At 35.8% G+C, this 25,126-nt stretch overlaps 1 protein-coding gene across 16 annotated transcripts in view; it reads right to left on the bottom strand.

Annotated features, from left to right (window-relative positions):
• Positions 1-25,126, bottom strand: part of TRDN (triadin) — a 235,493-nt gene that overhangs the window by 142,516 nt on the left and 67,851 nt on the right. For 14 of the 16 annotated variants that reach the window (XM_063389925.1, XM_063389928.1, XM_063389922.1 and 11 more), the window contains 6 exons: positions 20,515-20,568; positions 17,658-17,717; positions 16,193-16,252; positions 13,423-13,482; positions 11,884-12,078; positions 7,137-7,196 (listed from right to left, as the gene is read on the bottom strand). In XM_063389925.1, the coding sequence (XP_063245995.1) occupies positions 7,137-7,196; positions 11,884-12,078; positions 13,423-13,482; positions 16,193-16,252; positions 17,658-17,717; positions 20,515-20,568 (489 nt within the window). The remainder of the gene's footprint in view (positions 1-7,136; positions 7,197-11,883; positions 12,079-13,422; positions 13,483-16,192; positions 16,253-17,657; positions 17,718-20,514; positions 20,569-25,126) is intronic. The other 2 variants (XM_063389927.1, XM_063389923.1) reach the window with 1 other exon arrangement.

Genomic DNA, 25,126 nt, shown 5'->3' on the forward strand with positions numbered 1-25,126 from the left:
GGCCAAGGCAGCCCCCCAACCTTCCCCTGTCTGACAAGGCCCTCCCTGTCTGTCACTGTGAGGTAACAAGAACACCATTCCTTGAGGGATCCTCCACTACCTGTGACAAGAGGTTGTCAACAATGCTCTACAGCAGCTTCCTGCACTGTTTGTGCCTCATTGTGTTACTTCTCCAGTAGATATCAGGGTAGTTACATTCCTTCATAAGAACTTGTGCCTGTGCCTTTCAGGCTGCTTCAAGCTGCTTCTGGAATGCTTCCAATTTTTAAGTTACTTGATACATTAGTATCTGTTGTAATTATTCTTACTGGAAATCACTTATGACAATGAATCATTAAATGCAATTAGTATTTTGCAAAGCCACTTGTTAAACTTATTTTTACCTTTTAAATAGGAAAAGTTTTGTTTACTAATAGCTGTTTAGGAGGGTTTTTTGGCATTTAACTTTTGCCTTTATTTTCTGAATAGCTTACTTTTCAAAACTAAAGTAGCTGAGTCTTTTGATGATCCTCCATTGAAATCATCCTTCATTTTTAAATTTGTTTACTGAACTATGAGAAATGTTTATGCTACTAAATAGTAGTAATGATACATAATGCAAGTATGAGAATAATTTTGTTACTCTAATCTTCTTACCTTCACAGTTTAAATTAGTTTGTTTCCATTAAAATCAATGATTTAGACTCATTTACATCAGCAAAGGTTTTTGGCTTTCTCTTGTATCACATCATTTTGACCCTCAGAATGCCTTGCAGTGAACTATCAAAGAAAGATATCCATTCCTTTCTGCAGAAGCAGAATATCACACATTCCCTTTGTAGCTGTTTCCAAGAGAGGGAGTAGTTTGAAATTTTTTGGCCAAGTTACAATGAAGTGCCATAAGAGTGTTGACAGATGCAGCTTTGTGTGCCAGCATCTGGCTCTGATTCACAGGGAGATGATGTAAACTGGGAATAAGGGATAGTTATTTTGCCTCTGTGGGATGGTGTTAGGATTGTATGCTGATAACATCCCCTTTGAGAGATCAATGTCATTTCAGAGTTTGATGAAATAGACAGGATTTGGGGTGGGGGGCCCTCATAGACAAGAATCTTGTTAAAATAAGATCAGTGAATATCCTCTTATAGTTTCTCATAGCTGAATAGAAGTTTAAAGATGCAATATTTAGCTCCAAATGATAATGTTTATTGTAAGAATTGCTCATTAATAAATTAGTTAGAAAATTTTTTAACTCAAACTGAATTTCTAGTTTCTCATACATGTATTTAAGATTACTGTTCATTAATTCTTTCATTTTAAACTCTCTCAAGATATTACTAGAGAAATAAATACTTCTGTAGATCAATCATTTCCACTTATGCCATCCACAGAAAGAAAAGGGTTGGAAATGATTTCATCATATAAACAGATTTTTGATAAACTGATGGACAATTAACTATTATCTCTGAAGAAGAATCCAGATGAGTCTTTTCAAATTTGGGGTTACAATATTTCCCTCAGCAGGCAGTAAAACAAGTAAAAAATTTAAAAAGTAAAACTGGAAAAGTCTCATTGCCTCCCATATTTTTCTTTTTCTTTTCACTTAAACAAATATCTGGCTGATTTGTTTTCTACCTTTGGAGACAGGGCTATTGAGTCATTCGCACCAGAAAGCATCTCTCCATTGGAAAAAATAATATTCTTCAGCATTTGATCTCAAATGTGAAAGCCCATAACTCAGTTGAAAGTTTTTCATGCTGAATTTCTCCAAACAGCAAGCTAATAATATGCTACTTTCTTATTTATTATGACTGACTTTTATTTCTTCTTCTAATTGCACTTCATTAAATATATCCCCAAAGAAAGTATATCAAAGTTGTCTCCATGTAAATGTAATGTAACAAGTTGAAATGTTACTCCCTGTCATTGAGATACCCACAACACGTCCTAGTCTAATCAAGTAGGAGTGACACTTAAAAATAGTTCAAGAGCCTAAAGCTATCTGAACAGAGGAGGGCAAGTATTTAGTTCCAGTGCTACAGCCCACCCACGGCAAATACAGGCATTTCTACTTTCAAAATTAGTCTTTATTATTTTAAGGTTTGGGTTTTTTTTTTTTTTGTTGGTGGTGTTTTTTTGTTTGTTTGTTTTTTGCAGTTATATAGTTCATGATCTTTCAATATTGGTTACCTTTATACCAGTATCTGGATTTTTTTTTTGATATTAAATGGCAAGTATCACACTGACAGTCTTGAAATTCTCTTGCTGTACTGTGTAATAACAGTAACCCTTTCTCTTTGACAGAATATTTCTTGACAGTGGGGAAGAGGTAAACCTTGGAAGAAAATTGGACACATGAAGGATTTTCAGCCTACACTTTACAGGACCAAGAAGTCTCTAAGATTCCCCATGGATTCTCATTACAATTGGCCTTAATTTCTTCATATTTGTTAGAGGGGTGCGGTTTCATGAGCATATGTGCAAAAGGTGAAGTTTCAATGATCGTTTTACTGAGAAGATGGAGTGACTGCTTTACCCTGTAGGATAGTCTCTTGTAAATGCACACATACCAGAAATCCTGGCGAATTTCTCCAAGTCTTATATCTTTTTTCAACAGTATAAGTAAAATTGTCTACATCACATTGGCTTTTGTATTGTTTTTGGGACTGGCTTTGAGACCCCGGCATGGAAATACACAATGAACATATATGGGTACACTGATAAAAGGAACTGATATAGCCACATTCTTTGCAGTTCAGCTGTTATTGGAAACAGCTATGTAGTGGTACAAGCTCCATAGGGCAATTGTGTGCTTCAGTGCTAAAGTTTTAGAAAGTTTATATTGTGAATAATACTACATCTGTGCTCCCACTGTCTTTGTTGCCAATTAGGCAACTGTAAAGATCATCCAGCAGTGAGTTGAGTGTGCTGTGAAATACAAGTGGTTTAACCAAAACCAGAACAGTAAAACTATGCAGGCAAAATAAACTTTGAAGTGATTAAAAAGAAAACAAAATCGCATCACAAGTAGACAATATGCCTGTGAGAAAAAAAAAGTGCATTTTATGACTAAATACCCAAGACATGCTTATCACTCCTAATTCAACATGCTGAGGTGGCATGCAGAAAGACAGACATGCAAGAATCCAATTTCAGTGCTTGCAAAACAAAAAAGGCATTTCATCAGAACAGCTCCTTGATCTGCCAGAGTAGTGGTTGGCAAGTATTGCAGGGAAAGTGAGGGAAGAGTGGGAAAATAGAGGTATGGCACTGGGGGAATAAAAAGAGTAGATCCAGTTAACTCAGAGAATAATGTGCTCCATGCTGAAAGAGTGACCAATTAGTGCCCCTGAAATCCCTCCACATGGGTGAAGATTTCAAACCCCCTAAAGTCAAAAAATAGTTATGAAGTCAAGTTTCAAAATTTCTACTAAAATAGAACCCTTTCTCCTACCAACAAAAAATAAACTATTAATAAGAACCTTAGAAATACTATTGATAACAAAATACAGGAACATAAAAAAAAATTGAATACGTGGAATAGACTATATCCATGAAACTATAAGTCAGCGACCTTCTGCATCAAAAATGCTGTCTTGCATTTAAGAAATACCAGTAGAAAAATAAAGGTACCTGTCAGAACTAATGTTCTTAATAAAAAAGTTTCCACCTAAGGTTTTAATCTTTATGAGGAAGACTTGGGGAATTAATCCTGAAAGAAATGTATATTAATTCTTCCTTTAGAGATGGACAAAAGGAGTACAGAGAAATTTGGGCAGAGTGATTTATTAATGTTGAGACAGTACTGCCTCAGCTGAGCAACTGAAGTCCAGGGACAAATAAGACAAGAAAATCTATGAAAGAACATTCACCATTTCCTCTGAGAAATTGTCACTTATCACAAGCATGTTAGACAGAAGGTGAAAAATATTTTTAAGGTCTATTTCACAAGAGATAAAATCAGAAAGCAGGGGGTTATTTAATACTGTATGCAGCAGGCCTCAAGAGGTCTTCCTATAAATGTATCAGTAGAATCCAATTGGTCACTGCTGCAGTCGTGATATTCATGGGAAGGACTTCTGGATTAGAAGAAATGAGTTCATAGCTAAAACTCCACTATTATCTGTTTTAAAGGGCTGAAAACCTCAAATACTTCTCTTTCATAAAAATTAAAATATAATTCTTACCAGTTATGTGATATGCATATAATTACTGTTGCTTAAAGGAGGACATCCATAAAATTTGTCAGTATCAAGGACGAATACTAACCAGCAAAACAAGAAAACCAGCTGGTGCTGCATGAAGAAGCTTAGCAAAGATTCTTTCTTTATGGCTTCCTTGAATTCCCTGTGTACATTTAATTCATGTTTTATAGCTAAGACAGGAGTGTCATTATGAAACTTTGAGCAATTGAAGAACGTTTCAGCTTCATTTGTTAAAATCAACACAAGAGCATTAACTGACCTCCAACAGATCGATGTGACTGACAAAATGCATTAATTGATATATTTTAAAAAGTGTATTTGTTAATGAAATTTAAGGAACTGAGCCTTATTTTTAATGTTAATTGTTTGAGCACTGTAAAATGCCATATTAAGTGAGCTACTTTTCTATAAGTTCTTGTTAAAAATTTATATAAAAATAAACCCCCCTAATTTTAGAAGTAATGTATATAAATTTTTATAATAGAAACATTGAAAAAATATTTTGAAAGAAAAAATGTTGAATGATAGTACTGTTAATGATATTATAAATCCATATATTTTGCCTAAGGAATCAGAAGCTCATGTTTAATGCAATCAATCACAGAAAACCCCAATATGGTTATGTAAAGGAATTTTCTACAACGGAATTTTTTTTCTCCTTCACAAATGGCAATATTGAGATTGATAGAAATTATTCCTTGTTTGAAATAATTGCAGTGTCAAGGCGACTGTAATTTAATTCCTCAGCTGATTTGCACTCAGAGTTCTTTGTTTAGACAAAGTTCTTTACCATAGAATATACAGAGATAAAAGGATAAAATATACCAGATGGTAAAGCCAGTTGGGTATTAAGGTTAATAAAGGGTGTTTTCCCCACATTTATCTATTCAGTAAAATCAAGTACAACAATACTTCTGTTCACAAAAGTGCAGTGGAAAATGAGCACTTTGCCTGAGAACGACAGTAACAAACTAACCAGGTACTGCTTGGTGGCACTCAGTGATTTCCACAAACCAAAGCTGATCGTACCTCACCCATCCTTTGCTTCTCAGGAACACTGAGTAGTGTTTCTGGAGTCTGGGTGTTTCAGCATTGCCTTTCACAGCTAGTGGGTTGACTAAAGCTTGTTTTGAAGGCAATGCTTTTGCTTATTTTCCCTTCCACAAAAATGTATCTGGCTTCCACACAACAACCGTCTGCAACATTTAACTTCAGGGGTCAACAAGTGACTTGAGAGGTCAAAAAGCAGTTGCTTTACAGGTGGAGCCCCAGATGGACTTTGGCAGATGTTAAGGGGCTGTATTTTTTTGTTTCACCTAAAAAAATTAGATTATTTAGGATACTTTATGACTTATTTCCACTTTTTGGAGCCTAAACCTGTCACCCTAGTTTTTCATTCACCTGTAAGGCCATCTGATCACCCTGTGTCCATTTAATGTCTTTCAGCTCTTTAACTTGTGGTTTCTTACAAGCCTGTCACAGCACACTGGTATGACACAACAAACACTGCAAGGGAAGAGTCAAGTCTTATCTTCTGAAATTCAAGCTACAGAATTCCCTTTCTGTCTCACTGCTCCCCTTCATGGTTTTCCCAATTTTCTTGTAGCTGGAAAGGTCAAAACTGAAAAAACCCAAACCCTCTCTTCTTACAGCATGTCTGCTCTGCCTCAGAAGAGTGTCAAACAGGCTAGAGAGCCTTCTGGGAAAAAAAAGGCTTTTTTACTGTTGCTTGTAAATGTCAAGAGAACTGTAAAATGATCCTGAAGATCTCCATGAAAGTATTTCTCATGTGATTTGTTGATGGTACAACTGTGTAAATCCTGAAACTAGGTCATTCACATTGGTGCAGGGCATTATTTTTTAAATCAAGGCATGACTGACAGTCTCTGGAAGGTTTGGCTAATCATTGTCCCCCTCTGAGCCTAAGGCAGTCCCTCTGTTTATAACTGGCTGTCTTTAGAAGTCCTAAAGGTGATGCAGAATTTTGTTCTGTTTTAGTGGAAGCCACTCTCTCTTCATGTCACTCTTTGAGAACAGAACACACAAACCCTCTCCCAACAGAATCCCAAGCTTATTCATTTTCTCTCCAAAAAAATCTGTGCTCTCCCTCTCCTCTTTGTGGGAGTCTTCTCTTTTCAGCTACATCCTTAGGACTTCCCAGCTCTGTGTGAACCTGGTCATCTCAAGAGAAAATGTAAGCCACAAGGCAGTGACAAGGAAAAAAACCAACTAATTCAGAGCTGTACCAGTGGAGAGCTTGTTGTGCAAATATCTGAACAAACTTTCTCTCCTTGACTCTTTTCATGAATATTATTGCTTTTCTTTCCTAGGGTTATGTCCTCTCTGTGGTATGTCTAGACTTCAGCAGGAAGGATATTTATTTAATAAGTTCAAGGTAGACTTAATACTATGATCAACCATCATCAGTAGCTCCATCTTCTTTTTTTCAATGAGGAATTAAGTGTCTGTGTTAGAACAGATTAGCATGGAGATGTGGGAAGAGAGAATATAAAGCACAGAAGTAATGGATCAGCTAAGGTATTTTATATACTAACAACAATGAAAGATCTATTTTTGAAGCCTTTTAGAGTTAAGCCTTGCTATTTGTAGAGGAAAAAAACCCAGTAAAACAAATAATAAGCCATTAACAATAAGCTTCTTCCATTTGCATCTCAGCCACAAGAAGCATGGAAAATTTTAGCAATTTCTACAGCCTTCCATTGACTCTACTTTTAACATAACCTTGATTTTAATTCATGCATTGTAGACAGAAAATTAGAAGCTTTAATAAAACAGCCATTAGCTCTTATGCTTTATTAAAACTATTTGCACACTCTCTGTTGCTCTTGTGAGACCTCTCCATAATAAAACCCACACTTTTAATACATAAAGGAGCAAAAACTCTCAGGGAATCAGAATATTAGAACAGAGTTCAATGATATAGGAAAGTACCTGGATAAAAATCCCCTTGCGCAAACATGTCAATCACATAGCGACAGAACGCATATTGATCTAACAGAGCAAAAAGGAAAAGAAGAGTAATGAAGAAAGTAAATTTAGAATGTCATTTGTATTTAACAATGAAGACAAAGTTTGGTAGCTCAAAGACATCTCAGTAGCCTTTTCATAGGTAGTCCTATTATATATTTGTGTTTTTTTCCTGACGTTCAAGTGATTCGCATGTTCAGAAAGTGACAATTTGTTGTCCAGATCTAATTCAAAACCTCTAGCCAAGAACCGCAGATCTTTCAGTGTCCCAGAGCTTCCACCTCTTTTTCTTTGCTTGGCATATATGCTAACCCTGTGCATAAGTACAGTGCAAACTGCTGCCTGGCCACAGGTCCCATAGACTTTTCATTATCTGTGAAAATCAGTTTCACAGACAGCTGATAGAGAATTAAAAAAAAAAAAAGGGTTTGCATCACAGTATTTTTTTTATGTTTTTACCCATATAATAAATATGTATATTTAGTGAATGGAAATATAAAGAGAACTCTGTACACTTACACTCCTATAGCAACAAGATTTTCCACAGAATTCTACTGTTTCACTACAGAATCATTTTCCAAACACTAACCTTTGTAAATATATATGTATATATTAAATTTGTGTGTAGACATATATATATATATTCTTTTTTAAACTATACTCTTCAGAAATTAAGGCTTCTGAAATTAAATGAAATGCTGATTCCAGAAGCATTGATTGTCCATTGATTTCTCCTATACATAAGCAGAGCTGGAGACCTTAATAAAAATTTCTAACATTAAAAATGGTGAGGAAAATTATCAGCTTTAACTGAGCAGAAAAGAATTTCAGTATTGCTGGATTCTTCTGTAGGTCAGAAAAAACAGCTTGCTGCCCCAGCGGACTGACTCCAAGGGGCACTTGCTTTGAAAGCTAATGTTGATGTCTAAAAGCCAGCTCTGGTTAGCTGACTTAGTTCTCAGTTGTCCTTGAGTGAAGCATATCCATCCATCTGTCCACGACTCTTCTGGCGTAGTTCCTACACTGTAGAAGTTACATCCCTTCCTCTCTCCATCTCCTGTGGTATCTCTGTCCTACTCATCTACACAGCCACTTGCTTTCCCCATTGCCAAGTCCAATGGGGTTTGGAATAATTAAAGTTTTTTTAAATGGCGTTGCTGTTACATTTAAATGCAAAATGTAATTACCAAGTATGTGACACTTGTTACATTTTTGACTTTCACACATAAGTCACTGCTACATCCCTATCACTTGATGCTGAGGCATTTTTGTGACTGCTGCTGTTATCTTGACGGATACAGCAGTTCTTGGATGAAGAGCTACAAGTAATTGTTTCTTATGCAGATGTAGAAATTAGGAAAAGTTTACCAACTCGACAAATATCCAAACACTTTTTCTAGTGGATAGAAGCCTAGGCAGCTGCTTTGTGTTAGTGAGATGGCAAGGATAATACTACTCAGGATTGTAGAGCCTGGGGCAAAACTTTTAGCATGTACACAAGGCTATGGCTGTAAACATTGCCTTTTAAAACCACTAATGAATATTCATAATAATTTTTACTTTTATATTTGGGCATTCAAATTTATCTTTCTGACTGACTCCAACTTTGCATCCTATCCTTAAGGCTACAGTATCTTTCCTAAGTTTACATGATAAATTAAAAACAAAAAAAACAAAAACAAAAACAGCGTGTGTGAGAAAACATCAAGAGATCTGTTTTCCTAAGCCCACCTAAAGCTACTGAAGCCAGCAAAGTGTTTGCACTGACACTGACAGTTGCAATAGGGCCTCAGTCAGTATTTATAAAGAAAATGGAGCAATGCCAACATTTTAGCCCAGAAAGCAAATAACAGGGCACAGCTCTTGCACAAAAAGCTGCTTTTTTTAGTTCTCTGTTGCCAAAACAAGATGCCTCTATCTCTGCTGCCTGTTGGAAAGATTTCCTGGACCATTTGGGGCATTGTACAAAAGACTGCTAGAAGATAAGGAGCAAAACTGCAGCAGGGGACAGCACACTCTGTGGACAATGCCTGGGCAGAGCACAAGCCTGTTGTGCTGGTTCTATTTGAGCTGGGATATGGACACAGCCTGAGGCCCTAGGGTCAGACCATTTACTTGATATAAAAATAATCTATCCTTTAAACATAGTAGTATAGACCAGAAATAAACCAGCCTGTGTTGTTGGTTTTGTTTATCTTTTTGTTGTTGTTGTTGTGGTTGGGGGGGGGTGGGGGGATGGTGTTTGTTTGTTTGTTTTGTGGATTTATTTTATTTTGTTTTGTGGAAACGTAATTTGAATAAGCTTTTTTTTAAAAAAAGCCTTAATCTTAATTGTACCTCAGAGAAAAGATTTTGTATTAATTTTCTCCTCATATTTCTTCAGCAACTCAACTGAAAAAATGGGATTTATAAAAGAAATTTAAGGCAGAATGTGAAGCTCTCAATAAAAAAAATATATTTTCTAAATGACATAGCAAGGTGCATTGTAACATCCCATTTAAGTTCATAGGAATGCTATCAGTAAAGATTGAAATTAAGGAATTTTAAATGAATATGATTTTTCAAGTGCCTCTTCATGGCTAAAATCCATTTTAATCTAAACTCCTTTATTAAAAGGAGAATTTCACACTTTAGTTTTCACCTAAAACTCCATAATGGTGGCAAAAATATTGATATAAGTGATAATAAGTCATGTCATAATTTGGGACTAGATTCTCAAGGATAAAAATACTCATAGATGTTTCTGTCATTGGACTTAATGTGACTTACCCAGGGAGATGACCTATCTTTTTAAATTTAAGTTTCAGTACTAAATGATGCAACAACTCTTTTGTGATCACTGCTATATTTTTTACATTATTTCAGATAAGCTGGCAGAACTACTCCCTTGAGCAAGTAAAAGTAAAGATTGCAGGATCAGAAAATCTCTGCAAAACTTTAAAATTATGTTCACTTTGGGACACAGGGGGACTGAAATATAAAAGTATCCAGCTGGGCAGCAGTGGCTTATGGTGGAAAAAGGAAGCACGACAGTAGGAAATCCAGCTTTCAGTAGATGTGTGTAGCCCTGTCTCCAGTGATAGAGGCAGTTGAAGAGGCTCCTTCCTTCCTCCACTCCAGCTGCTTAGTCTCATTTTCACCTGCTGGGATTCCATGCACAGTCACTGGGGTCACACTCTAAAGAAGACTTGCAAAGTGATCTGTTAATGTTTGATGTCAAGATGGATAATTTTGTTAATATTTATCATCTAAAGATAAATACTGGGAATTGGGAATCCTACAATAAACAAACCAACAAAACAAATCCCACCATTATTCTATTGGTCTCTGTAATCTTTGATCCTTACTTAAAATATTTTGTTGTCATCTGCACAGCATTTCTTTTTGAGAGCTTTATCCTTAATGGTATGGACTGGATCCCACTGTGCACTGAAACTCTGCCAGAGCAAACAAAAATTGAAAGAGATTTTCACCTCCCAAGCCAACAGAACAATTTGCTGAACTTTGTCCTTGGCCACAGCAATCACTGTGATAGATGCTGCTTTGATTCCATGCTTCAAAGTCCCAATATTTCAAGTAAAAGACAAAATTAACTGGAATATGAATAAATGTTAAAAAATACTAGTTCAGCACACTGTGCATATCAGAAAGTGGGCTATGTCTCAGAATCTCTCAGTTTCCTGGAAAAGTATAATTTAGGCAACTCCTAAGGGGTCCAGAGTGATGGTTATGAAAATCTGAGAGAATCTGATCAGGCAGACTCAGATATCCGAGCAGGGATGGCTTCTTTGATGTTCAGGCACAAAGATTTATCTGTGGTTAAAAGCTGAAAAGATCAGATAGGTGCACTATGCAGCACTGAGCTGCCTCTTTCAATGTCAGAATAATCCCGGGGCTGCAGTGTGGCATTTCACACAGAAAGCCAGGCCCTGCTGCCTTCATTCATGCAAGATTGTGCTTAGTGCCATGGAAATGCCACAGGGAAATCAGGGAACCAGTGTGTGCATCCTGGGAGTAAAAGAACCCAGGCTTACTCTGACAAAGTGGAGCATACAGTTAACACCTTGTTAACTATATGATGTCAATGCATGATGATTCTTTGCTTTATCACTTAATTTCTTCCTTTCACCAGAGTAATAGCATTTCTTTCCTTTTTGGAAGAAATTTGGAAGCTGTTCACATTAAATTACATCAGGCAGGTATGTCAGTATGTTGTACAATACCTGACAACCTGACAGTGCCTCGTACAATATGATGTTAGATAAATGATTATGTTCCCTTTACACTACCACTACTTTCAGTATGGTTACAGAGGACATATGCAGATGTAGAAAAAAACCCCAGAATTCGCAATAGGTCATTGGACAGTCTGAATTTTCAAAAATAACTCTGGTTGCAATCTACATTAGATGCTACTGATCAAATCCATGAAGTCTCATATCTATCTGAAGAGAAATTGGTCCTTGGTAAAGAAGGATTTAAATTAAAATGAAACTTTAGCCATGACAAACTTCTAGAGCCTTCTTATTATATACATTAAACTTATTTTCTGGAATCACATCCTAGCAGTGTGAGGTTCATGTGGAATTTATTTGTACTGCACTTCTGTTTTTCATAGATGGACTTTGGTCTTTGACAGATTTAACTCAATTCTCTTTCTTCCCTACTACCTTTTTAGGATCTTCTTCTGTTTCCTCCTCATTTTGTTTACCTTTCTTGTCCGATTTAGTTACAGTCTGAAGAGCTTTCTCCTCCTTAACTTTCGTTTTGGCCTTTATTAGCCCAGTTTCTGTTGTTTTTGTCTCTGCCTGCTTGACCTTCTCTGCCGTCTTTGCTTCTCCTTTTCCATCCTTCACTTCCTTTTTAGCTTTTGTTTCCACTTTAGTGCTCTTTACTTTCTTCTCCTCTGCAGGTAATAAAGAAAAAGCTTTCAGTGTCATGCTCTGCCCCCGATATAATACTCAGTGCCATTACTTTATATTGTGCTTTTAATAATGAGCATTTCTTCATTATTAACAGTTTGGTAAGATCTGATGAAAATGATAATTCCCTCAAACCAGGAAGAATTAAACAGAAATATGAGATCCTAAGAGGTTTTATCTTCAGTGCAATTCCACGTACTTGGCTGATGCTAAATATAATAGAATAAAACAAATAATATTAAGTGCTTCCAATATGATAATTTTATGTTATAAACTAGGGAGAAAGATGTTGATCATTAAGCAAACAAATACTGGAGGTACTATCTGAACAAGTTTAGACTTCAGAGTTAAACTGTTGCAAGCTGGAAAATAGTGTTTGGTCATTTTAAGGGTTGCTTTCATGTATCCATTCTAGGTCTCAGTCCAAGAAGTTTTGAGTTCTTGAGTCTGACTCTACACTGGTTCATGGGGCTGAAAGTGCCATGAACCTGAGACCAATTCATGAGATGTCCTTCAGCAGAGTGAGGAGACTTCCAAGGAGAATTAACAAATTGTAAATATCTGTAGCTGAAGCTACACAGAGCTTGATGAGACCCAAAGTGTTCTTTCTGCTTTGATGTATCAGCAGCATTTTCTCACCTGAGCCATGCATTCTCCCACTATGTTTGTTTCTAGTTCACTCCAGTGGAAAATCCAATAGAAGTATAAACTACCACTGGGTATGTTTTAAATTAATTAGTTTAGTGCAAAGTTCATACTCCTGTTTTCTTCATAGATCTAAATGTCTCCATTCTTGAGGAAAAAATTGTATGCTACCAAATTTTTGTTTTCTGTAAGGCTCTAGACTTTTATTTGTGTTAATTTACTGAGATGGCTAAATTTATTGATTTTATCAATATGCAAAGTGAAATATCTAACTATTGCAAACCAGAAGTCAGATACTTTTATATAAGAGCATTACTACTCCCAGACAAAGACAGTTATTGCTGGCTAGTGTAGAATTAATTTCCTTAACTAGTTATAGTGAAAATGTATGTCAGATCACTTGCAGGTAGGCTTACTTGTTTTTCAGTAAAATGGTGGTTCATACTTTTATTGTCAATTTTATATGCAATTCTGAAATTTCAACAGATTTTGAAAGAGATAAAGCATAGAATTAATCCCTGGATGTTCTATAAACATATTAATTTTGATTATATATTAATTTCATTTTAGTTTCATGTAGCTGAAGTTTCACACACATTTACAATCTCTGCTTGAATAAAATAAAGTTTATATATTTTGATGTCAATTCAGTTTAAAAAACTGTAATATAGATAAATAAATACCTTTTGGAGGAGGTTTCTTTTCAGCTTTTTCATGTCTTTCAGGTGCATCTTTTTGAGTTACTGGAAATGAGAACAACTGCATATTAGGAAAAAAATCCTCACAAAGAACAAGAAAATATTGCCAAAATACAACATCATCAATGGAAGTTTCACATTTCCTTACAATTCCTTTTCTTTCAGTTTTCAAAATTCTTGTTTTCAGATCCATGTAGTGGGGTAAAAAACATCAAAATATGTGTTGAGGCTCCCTTTCCAGAAAACAAGTGAGTCACAGATCTGAATCTTCCTAGGGAATGTTTTTACTGCATATTCCAGAAGAAACAAACTTGCTCATGTCAAGTGCTGAGCAGACACGGACTTGGCCTTGTGCTCCAGCCAACAGGGAGCCCTGTGGCTGTGTTTGTCTTCCAGAAAGGTGTTTTTCTTAGCTTGGGCTCATTGTCTGCAAACACAGCCATAAGTCTGGTGCTCACTTCAGAGGCCAGCTTGAGTGAGTCCATGTCTGCTTAAGATACACTGTGTAAACACACACACATGACTATGTTCCAGAAAGACTGTTAAAATTTTATGCAGACCTCTATCTTTGCCCTCCTGGTCACCATCCAGACAGAGTACCAGAACAAACCAGCCTTGAGAGTATATTACACTTCTTTCAACTGATAACTGCATAAAAGCAACACCCTCTGTAACTGAATTCCATCCTGGAATTCCAGCTTATGTGAGACATGACTGATATTTAGACTTGGTTTTATTTTTGAAGATGTTTTTAGATTATGTGTTTAAAAATCATTTATATCACAGAGACTTTCTGGAGCTTTTATCAGAGCCTGAAGAGCTACCTTGAGTCTTTGTAACAAGCATAAAGAAAACCTGCTGATTGTGAGGGAAGAGGGCCACACAACTTTCAGTATGTCCATTCCCCAGAGCTGGCCAGGACCTGAATATATTCATTTCCTAGGGGTTGCAAGTGGCTGCAATAACCCCTCAGCACTGCTGGTAGCTAATCCAGTTTAGAGCAGACCCCTGAGAAAAGGGAGGCAGGCCTGGCAATGGAAAGCTCAGTAACACTGAGCTGGCAGAAATGCACCTTTGGGCGTGCTGAGGACAACTGTCCTGATGCCCTGATGCCACTGGGATTCACAGCAGGGAAACTACCCGAGAGAGGGCAGCCTGGCAATGTCCCACTGCAGCCACAAATCTCAGCAGCTACACCATCCAAATCCTTCATAAAATTTTCCAGCCAGTGACTGGAGTCATGGCTGGTATTAAACACATTAAGGCTCTAAGTGATTATTTGGTTAGCTAACAGAAGATAAATGGGTAAAGAGGCTGGCTGCTTATTAGGACTATCTCAGTGATTCTTGGAAGTTATTTGCTTTTCAAATCAACACAGACACTATGGGCATTTATTTTCTCTGGCTTACTTCAGCATGATTTCATTTTATGAAAAAATCCCACGTTTTCAAGCTATGCACTGAAAGTAGAAAAAAATGAACAATATCCTTTTAAAAGAGAGACTGGACAATGGTTACCCTTCAAAGTTTTTTAAGGCTTTATGTCTTCATCCTGTTTTCTTTCTTTCTTCACTTTTACTCTTTCTGTTTTACATTTCACCTTATATTTTGGTCAAGTAAAAAAAAAAGGATGATTTGTATATTTGTACCATATTATCTGAAAATATTCAAATTAAACCTAGTTAATTCATGCATCTCAACACCATGAGATTATTCTCAATGCCACGACAAGCTGATAGGAATATACGTTCCATAGTATTTCTTCAAGAGTTAACTGAGTAAAGTAAAAAGAGACAAAGACTGAAACTGAACTTCATTATAGAATTATCTGCCATGGAGAAATACCTAACCTCAGAGAAAAACATTTAAATGCCAAGCAACAATAAATTTTAGTCTTTAAAAATGGCATAATAGGGCAAGGTGATTGGATTTTAAAATTTTCCTCTCCAAACTATAGCAAAAAATGGAATTGTCAGTCAAAAGAACAGTGAAAATCATCCCTCACACACCCATGATATTACTTCAAAATATATATGATAATTATTAGATATGTAAATCTTAACCAAAGCCACTGCTGCCATAGAAGACAGAGCACATCATATATGGAAATTAAAATGTTATTGAAAAAAAATAAAGGTGATAAAATGAAATTCTATTTTTGGATATGATGGAAGACGCAGACCAAGAGACAGTAAATCCTCTTGCATTAGGTCTGCAGCAGGTGGAAAACTAATACACAAGAGAAAACCTTCTTTGCAGGAAAATTACTGAATCCCTTTGTGCAGGCAAAAGGCATCAGGGAGTGCAAATAAAATAGTCATAGGTTTCATTTTTAGCTGTGCAAGAATGATTTGTAATAAATGCTGTGCATCAAAACAGGAAAATAAAGAAAAACAAAAACAAAAACAACAACAACAAAAAAGAACAAACAAAAACAAAAACAAAAACAAACCAAAAAAAAACAAAAACAAAAACAAAAACAAAAACAAAAAAAAAACCCCAAACAAACAAAAAAAACCCACACCAAAACAAAAACAAAAACAAAACAAAAAAAAAAACCAAAAAAAAACCCAAGAAAATAATCTGAGCAAGACTTCATTCCAGGGCTGATCAAGACCTGCTCAAGCAAAAGTGACAACACCCAAAAAATATACAACATGAACTAGAAGAGCTTTGTACTTTAAATACTTTTCTCCACACTCTCTCAAGATATCAAGCCCTTAAATTGTACAACTTTTAATGGTGATCTGCAATACCTTTAGATGGTGCTTTCTTTTCTTGTTTTTCTGGCTTTTCAGGTTTCTCTTTGTGAATAGCTAGAAATAAAACCAATAATTTTAATGGTCATTAAAAAAAACAGAAGTTGCACTTGAAAGAAAAAGGATCAAGAAACACAAGTAGACACCATGGTTATGCATGCAAAGAATGAGAAAGATTGATTCAGCTGCTGTTGATTGTTTTTGATGCCAAAACAAGGGATTGGAATTTCAAAAATTCATCTGCCAGCACTGAGGTCTTTACCATTGGCTGGAGGAGCAGCAACCTTTCTAGCTCCACTGTCATCCCATGAAAGAAGACAGTCAAGAAGAGTCATACTTATTTATATTTTTTACTGTTTTTCTTTCTTTAATATATTTATATACAGTAATTTATTGGTTTATTTTGGTTTATTGCTATTTTTTAGCTTTCTTGTTTATTACTTTGGTTAATTTCTGAAGGATTTTCTGAACTCCACAGAACAACTAACAATTTTTCCAGCTATGAATGATTAAGCACTATAATTAATTACAAATCTAATTGCAGTGACATTATAACTAATGTTCTTTGGGACTTTTTGTTTGCTTTTAATTTCCACCTTACAAATTAAAATTAACTGCTGTGTAGTTCCTAGGTTTCTGGCTCAGGTTTCAGAATACACCCGAGTTGTGCGGTAGTCACTGAGTGGTGGGTAATCTGAAATATTCTCCTGTGTGGGCTCTGATTTGCTAATTTTTTTATGATTAGTGTTTGCACAGTAACTTTGCCATGGATGTGCAGAACTGATTTCTGCATGGGCTGATGTGCCCTGAGGTGGCCTACAGGGATCATGTGAAAACACACAGTTGCATATTTGAATATGGCATATGAGATTATCCAAGGAACATAAAAATGTATGCATGAGCATTGAGCAGGTGTTTTAGAAAAAAGTAAAAATTCGGGAATATAAACCAGTGCTGGATACCTATTTATTGAGAGTAACTACTGAAATAATTAGTTCTGGCCTACTTAGTGGCTATGCACTGGTCCTACTCCGTACTCTATTTAAAATGTTTAATTTTTTCCACATGGCCTTCCTGATTATCTCTGTGAATGGGCTGTCAGGTGCCTTTTTCTTGGATGACCGTAGTCTCTTAGCAACCATCCTTATTGCAAGTGTTGGAAATACTCAGTGATTATCATAAGATTACACTAATCCAGAGTACAAGATATATTATCTCCCTTCCCCAGAAAAAAAAAAAAAAAACAACCAAAAAAAAACCACAACAAAAACATGCAGAAGGAATATTAAATACTACTTTGTGTGTAAGACTGAAAACCTTTGTATGGTTTCATTATTTTTATTCATATCGTTTTATAACATTTTCTTTCCTCCAATCAAACGGATACATAAATGGAAATTGGATAAGGATTAGCTTTGAGGTACCTCCCAATGTAAAATAAATTCTGAGATTAAATAATTACCTGCATGCCTTTCCTTTTTTTCAGGTTTTTCTTGTCTTTCTGGTTTTTCTTTACTTGTCACTAGGAAAGAAAGAAAGCATTATATATAGCCAAAGAAAAAGAAGAAGAAGAAGAAAAAGAAAAAGAAAAAGAAAAAGAAAAAGAAAAAGAAAAAGAAAAAGAAAAAGAAAAAGAAAAAGAAAAAGAAAAAGAAAAAGAAAAAGAAAAAGAAAAAGAAAAAGAAAAAAAAAAGTGGAAAAAATTAAGAATCCAAAACAATTTCACCCAGATAAGCCTTAGGATACTAAGTGGCAGTGTGTGTCACTGCTGAGCTGCCCCGTGCATATTTTCACAGTGTACATCATACTACAGGGGTGTGAGCAGCCAGCTCTGGCTAACAAGTTACTGCCATGGTAACATGCCTCAGCTGTTTGCTGCATAACATCATCTCCTGCAATGGTCTGCCAGTTCCAGAAGAATTTCAGAAAACTGTCAATTACTAAGGCACAGCTCGCAGTAAATGCTGCTGCCTGTGCTAGAAAGAGGGCTTCACCTTGGCCACCCCATACTCTGTCAGACACAGGTTGTAAAACCCTGGAATCAATCTCGGAGCAGAAGAGAATCACATGTGCAAATGAGACATCTGTGACTTGCCAGCTGGCTTGAAATGGACAGCCAGTGATGGATATGGATAGCTAGTAATGGATATGGATAGCTAGTAATGGGCACTAGCTGAGACCAGTCCCTGGCAGCGATGATCTCAGAACCACAATTAGATACCCGCTATGTGCAAAGTAAAACTAACATTATGACAGTGGAAAATGCATTATGCTATACACTACTTCACAGAACATTTTCCACTCGCTTTTCTTAGGATTTTACACTGTAATTTTCCAGAAAATGAAAAATAACTGTGTGGGTTTTAGAGCACTTTCTGAAAGAACAGCTGTGAAAATTCAAGTCTAGCTTAAGTCTAATTCCTGTGGAGATTTCATCCAAGTTTAGTAAAACTCCTTTAGTCTAACACAAGGAGATAAGAAACTTCTTTCACAATATGATGAATTCCATATATAACTGGACGTGAAAGAATAATGGGAGGCAATATTCAGGCTTCCACATTTTTAAGCAATATAGTGATGAAATACATGAGAATATGGCTGACATCTCTGAGCGAGACTCTGCTAAGTTTGACTGAGACACTTCTAATTACTCTCTGTGTCATCAAAAAAACTTCCTTAAACTTCACCCAGAAGTTGATTACAGATTAGAATAGGATGCTATTTATACTCTCCATTATCTGGATCTTGAAATGGCAAAGTATTTAATGTAGAAAATAAGCAGCAAAAATACAGGAATGCAGTCCACTTGCACTATGATGAAATGGACCTTAGAAAGACACACATTCATAGTCTTAGTTTTGAAATTTAATGTACAGTCTGAAAGTAAAGTATAGTAGTACTGTGAATACAGAGAATCTCTATACATACCAGTGTTTCCATAGCAGTTTTGGTGATATTTCACCAAATAGAATTAATAATTCACTTCAAAAAAAAAATACCATCAGGTAGACAGAATATTAATGGAATTTATGGAAAGCTAAGGCAGTATAATTGTAAATTTTTTCACTATCTGAGTTTGGAAAACTTGGGATAATTTTGGAAAACAGGATAATTTTTTCCAGTTCTGAGAAACTTAATAAAACATTATATATTGTTCTCCTGTGAAATCAAGTTGAAGAGTTCCCCAAGTTTTCCACATTATAACAGAAGTTTTAAAGACAAATTCATGTTTTAATACGGGACATTATTGCCTTTGCTTTGTCATTTATCCAAATCCCAGAAAAAATCTCCCATGCTATCACCAGTCTATTTTCTACGAATAAATCTTCATTCTAACAGACACGTCAATTTATATGTGTACCATTAACTTCTAAAATCAGTCTTGTTAGCTCAAGGCACTTTGAATATTACTTATATGAAATGGAAAAGCTCCAATCAGAGACTGTTAGAAAGGCCTAGTCAAGCACAGCTTTCAGGAGGTGCACATTCACTTGTGTTCTTGGCCTGAATAAATCTGCTCTGGCTGGATATTTGGTCTTCCCTTTTCTTTTTTTGGTAATTTATTATGGTCATTGGCCTGTTTGTTCTTCCAGAGTATGTTCCTTCCTCCAGCCCAAGACTTCATTAGCCATAACTTAGTGCAAAGGACATATTCTCAGAAGAATTAGTGTTTTGACAAGTAGGTGCACTCCACCAAAATTCCATTATGCTAAAATATCCTCACAAAAGACAAACTAGATGGTGGCTCTTGTAACCAAGAGCTAACTCATGACTTGTGGGTGGAGAGTAATCAGTATCCTGATTCCTACTCCTACAACAGATCTATAATTTGTTGTTGGCATACACCACCAGGAAATTATTAAATTCTCTCTAAAACCTTTCCCCAGTGTCCCTAAATTAATCTGGAGGATTTTTTTAAAGCAGATTTGCAAAGCAGAATGTCTACAGGGACAATTTCCAGTATGTTATAATTTAGTCATTACATTTTGGTGCAAAATATTCTCAAGTACAAATAATATGCTTGGATTTATTCAAGAAGAATAAAAAGGACATCTCTTTGTACTCTGGGCATTTCTTACTTAACTTATGAGTACAGTAAAGACTTATTAATTAATATCTGAATATAATTTCAGCTTTTCTGTAAAATGATGAATTCAAACTGTTTTAAAAAACGTCACTCTCCTTCCAGCTGGTTTTCATAACACCTCCTCCATCTTTAAACATTATAGGGATCTACAAGAAAAGTCTAAGAATCAATAGATTAGACTATTTCGAATCACTGATAAAAAGACGAAGAATATCAAAAGCTGAATACATACCCTTAGGGGGTTCCTTCCTCTCGATTTTTTCTTGTTTTTCAGGTTTGTGTGTTGCTACAAATAATAAACAAATAAATAAACCCCAGCTCACAATAAATCTGTAATCTAGATGCAAAAAGCACAGTTATTATCTCATGAAAGTGATCAGGGAAAAGCATTTTCAAACCCAAATAATGGATTTGAGCTCTGAGTCACAGGTACTTGATGATTTAATGTCAATATTTAATTCCAGGTCCAAGAGAAATATTTTTCTTGAATAAGCCTTCAGATATTAGACTATATTTTTCTGAAAGAAGTGATTATTCAGCAATCTCAGTCTAATCTGTCCTTTCTCTTTTGGTCCTATTACACAACCACCCTGACTCTAAGATTTCTGACAGAGGAAATTATTTTCAGCACTTGACAGCATTGCTTTCTATTCTTAACAAAAACCCGGCCAGCATATTCCTTTCTATGCTATTTTTTTCTTTATTTTTAGCTGTCACTTCCGTCACAGGATGGATTAACAAGACGACATCTCTTTTAATCAGAGTGTAACCTCAGGAAGAGCAGCTGTTCAAAACACAACCAACTCCAAGTCCTGCAAGAGACAGGCAAACCTGACTCCTTATGGGCTCTATTGCCCACCTAGGCCTCAGACCATGTAACAAAGTGGCTCAATCCCACATACTAATGATTTTATTCTTAGTAAACCCATATTACTAAAAGACTAGCATTTTCTAATCTCAGGGAAAAATTATTTTCTTTTCTGTACCCAGGTTTCTGGGAACAAGTAAAACAAATTCTGATTAGAAGACGGTGAGCTTTACAAACAAGCACATTATGCTTTTGTATCCATTCATTTCACCAGCTTTGCAGTGAATGCCATTTCACAAAAGTGCAAGCACTTTTTTGTTGTCTGAGTGTTTCCACATTAAAAAGCATGCTGTAAGTCATTAAGAGAAATCATTCAGAACATTCAGTAAATTCATTATGTCTTATATGTGTTTGGATTATCCAAAATTAATTTTTAGTCATAACAAGTGAATTATTGCTGATAAAAAACAGCAGTACAGTTGAAAAAGATTGAAGAGAGATATTTCAAAGCCTTTAAAGAATGTGGACAGCAAATTTACACTAAAAAAACAGTCTGTGAAGAAACCAGCAGCACCAGCAATGTATTATTGAGTGAATTACTAACTGCAACTCATTCAAATGCTTTAGCACATCTAGGAGCATACCAAGAAAAAAAAATACTTTCTCCAAACTAAGCCCATTTTTTTGGAAATTGTAGCATGCCTTTACATCTTGCATTTGTGTTAGCAGATGCCAGCTCCATGCTAAACACTTTTGTCAGTTTTGGCTGGACCGACAGCACAGTTTTGCAAACAGTGGCTCGGTGATGGTCAGTGTGAGTGAAACATGAGCTTCTGCACATTCAGACAAAAGCTCTTGTAGTCTCTATGCCAAAAAATACACGTGAACTATGCAGAACAGACTGATAATCAGAAAGTTTGTTTTTATCCATGGTAAATCTTACTTGTGTAAGAGAGATTACTGTGTTTTTAAAAATTTATTGTAGTTTTTCCATAGAGTTCCCTTATTTCATGATTTGAGAAAGAAAACCCACACAACAACAGGAAAACGAACAAAAAACCCCAAAAGGAAACAAAACAAACATAACCCATAACCACACAACAAACCCATAAAATGAGCCTTGATCAACACTAACTGAACTGAATGTCAGTAGACCTGAAAATGGACAGAAAAATCTAATTTAAATTTGTTTCACATCCTCAGAATGATGCAAACAGCAAAAATACAAAGAAATACTAATATTCATGTGGAGTACAGCCTAAAATATGAAGGGATCAGTTGGCCCCTTCTTGAGAAAGAAAAGTAACTTGACGTATCTGGGCAGGGAGCCTGGAATGTGGATAAGCAGAGAGCAGGCTGGCATAAGCATAAGCTATTTTTCTCTTCCCAATTATAGGCTGAAGGTGATCTCTGGTTAGTTTGAGAGCCTTATCCTGTGTGTTGATATCCCCATAGCCTCAGAGGTTGCTAATCTCAGATTGTAATGTTTATCATTACCTCTTATGGGCACTGTCAGAGCTATGGCTTCCCTAATTGGGGAAGGGCAGGTGCTGCCAAAACTTAAAGTGTTCATGTTTCAGGGCTGTGATCACTGGCCATTTTCGACTCCTCAATCACAAGGCCAACAAAATCCACCGAACCTTTTGATCTGACAAATTTAAATCTGATATTTCTTAGCATATTAGCTCTCCTCTGCAATGTTTCTGTGTTCAGCTTCATATGTTGTCATAAAAACTCTGTCATAAAAAATAAGTCATGGTCTACAGAACTTTTCCATATTTCGTCACTTGGATAACTTTTTCTTTGTCAAGGGCTTAATGCATGCCTTTTGTCAAGCCCACAGTTCTAGGTGCAAGAATTCAATTTTAGAATTAGCCAAATTAACCAGGCTGGTCATACTGCCATGTTTCTGTGAAACAAATTAGAGTTGATTGGATTTTCTTTTCCAAAAAAACTCAAAAAACCAAAACAAAACAAAAAAACCCCACCCAAACCAAAACAAACAAACAAAAAAAACCCCATGCATATAAAATGTTTTTAAGGCTAGTTATTTGCACACTCTTTGTCTGAAAAATTCTGAAATTAAAAGTGTTCATTCAGCTTGAATTCAACCATTTTATTAGCTTTATGACGCATTTTGTAATTTAAAGATCACCCCTTTTGTTACTTTTGCTACTAGGATGATGGTGACATCTATAAGAAAAAATAATAACTAGACTTAAAAACCAAGTAGATTTATGGCAATTATGGAAGCTAAAATGTTCCACAAATTAAAAGAAATTTTCTTGGACTTCCTTGCAAGTACCTAAAAGTCATAAGCTCAGACTGAAGTGTTATTAGCATTGGAAAAAAAAAATATAACACCCCAACCCAATTTTCACTAACCTAGATTTTAGAAATTGCTGAAACATTTTTGCATGTCTTTGAATGAAAACTTAGCCTGAGGCAAAAGGATGAACATGGGAAATCTCATCCTAAGTGACTGGAGTGTGATAAATATATAAATAATCTAAAATAGAAGCTTATAATGGAAAATTTTAAGGTAATTTAACAACACATTCTAAACTTAATATTGCTACCTACTTCACAGAAAAATAAAAATAAGAAAGCATCACACATATGTGAGATGATTCTCCTAATTTCAATCATTATCACAGATTTTATTTGCATCAAATGGAAGACATAGTGAAGGGAGATGTGATTAGGTTTTTCTTCGATAAAGTTCTCCAACTCCAAAACAGAAAGTGCAAAAGAAGAGATGTAGTAAGACACTACTTCTGTACCTAAGAAAAGCAAAAATATTTTCCAGCTGAGTCAGTCTTAAGTCTGCTGCTTAGTACAGAGCCAGGTGAAGAGTGCAGTAGAGTGCAGTTAGCATCAAGCAGAGACTGCTCGCTCCAGCTGACAGACTAAGTGCTTGTCTACAGAGCAGCACTCTCAGGAAAGTTAAGACAAATGAACTAATACCATGAAGTTAGAGAGCATTAGTCAGAGAACACTAAATCTCTGTATAGATGCCTTCATTCAGAAGCAAAGCAACTTTACATGCCTACAACTTATTTCTTCTTGAAGGAACACTGGAGAAAAACCAGGGTTGGTCTGGGGAGGGGCATAGATTCCCAGGTCTAAATAAATAATTTAAGGAAATTACAGCTATGTTGCTGTCTGTACCATGCTTTCCAGTTCGAAGTTAACACAGGCATGGTTGAAGATGTACCTTGAGAAATCAGGCTAGACAGATTTGTCTGTGTATGAAATATGCCTTTTAATTCATTAACTTGGTGAAAATATGTGGGTTTCCAGCATACTAGGATTTGTATGGTCTAGCTCTATTTATCTATTTAGCTGTCTCAAGTATTTTGTCTTCCAGCTACAGTGAATTAACCATCATTATGTTGTTTTCTTCCATACCTCACTCCAACAGCAATGTATTAGTGAAGTGTTTTTGGGAAAAGCCACACAGTAAATCAACCTTTTCCCATTCTTTCTCAATACCTGTTTTAATTAGAGCTATTTCCCAGAAATGCAGGACAATTCATTTTCCTTGTAAGATCAGTTTTCCATAAAAATCAGAAATTGACATCGGACCTTCCATTAGACAGAATTTCTGTACTTACATATATTTTTATCTCAATTTTTTTTTTATTGTTCTTACTTTCTGCTAAAACGTGTAATTAACCCTTATTTTTAGGGTTAGTAATAATAATAAATATATCACCTATGTCTTAAATAGGCTCCAGCAGCAACTCAGAGTCCTGCAAAATCTGTGTAGAACATAATATCTAGATGCTCAGGTACACTCCACTGTGTACAAGAAGATATTCAATCCCTTGTGCCTCTGCTGGCTGATCAAGCTCCTGGGCATGCAGTCTAGTTGCCACTGCCCTTGTGAAATTACTAATACCTCAAATACCAAATTGGAAAGACCCTACTTTGTATTGAATTTGTGTTTATGTGTACACGTTATCAGGAAATAACTTGATTTCAGGGCTCTTAAGCATGACCAATGGCTTTGTGAAATTATTTCTCAGAGTAT

The sequence above is a fragment of the Prinia subflava genome, chromosome 2 (assembly GCF_021018805.1).
Source record: "Prinia subflava isolate CZ2003 ecotype Zambia chromosome 2, Cam_Psub_1.2, whole genome shotgun sequence".
NCBI classification, from domain to species: domain Eukaryota; kingdom Metazoa; phylum Chordata; class Aves; order Passeriformes; family Cisticolidae; genus Prinia; species Prinia subflava.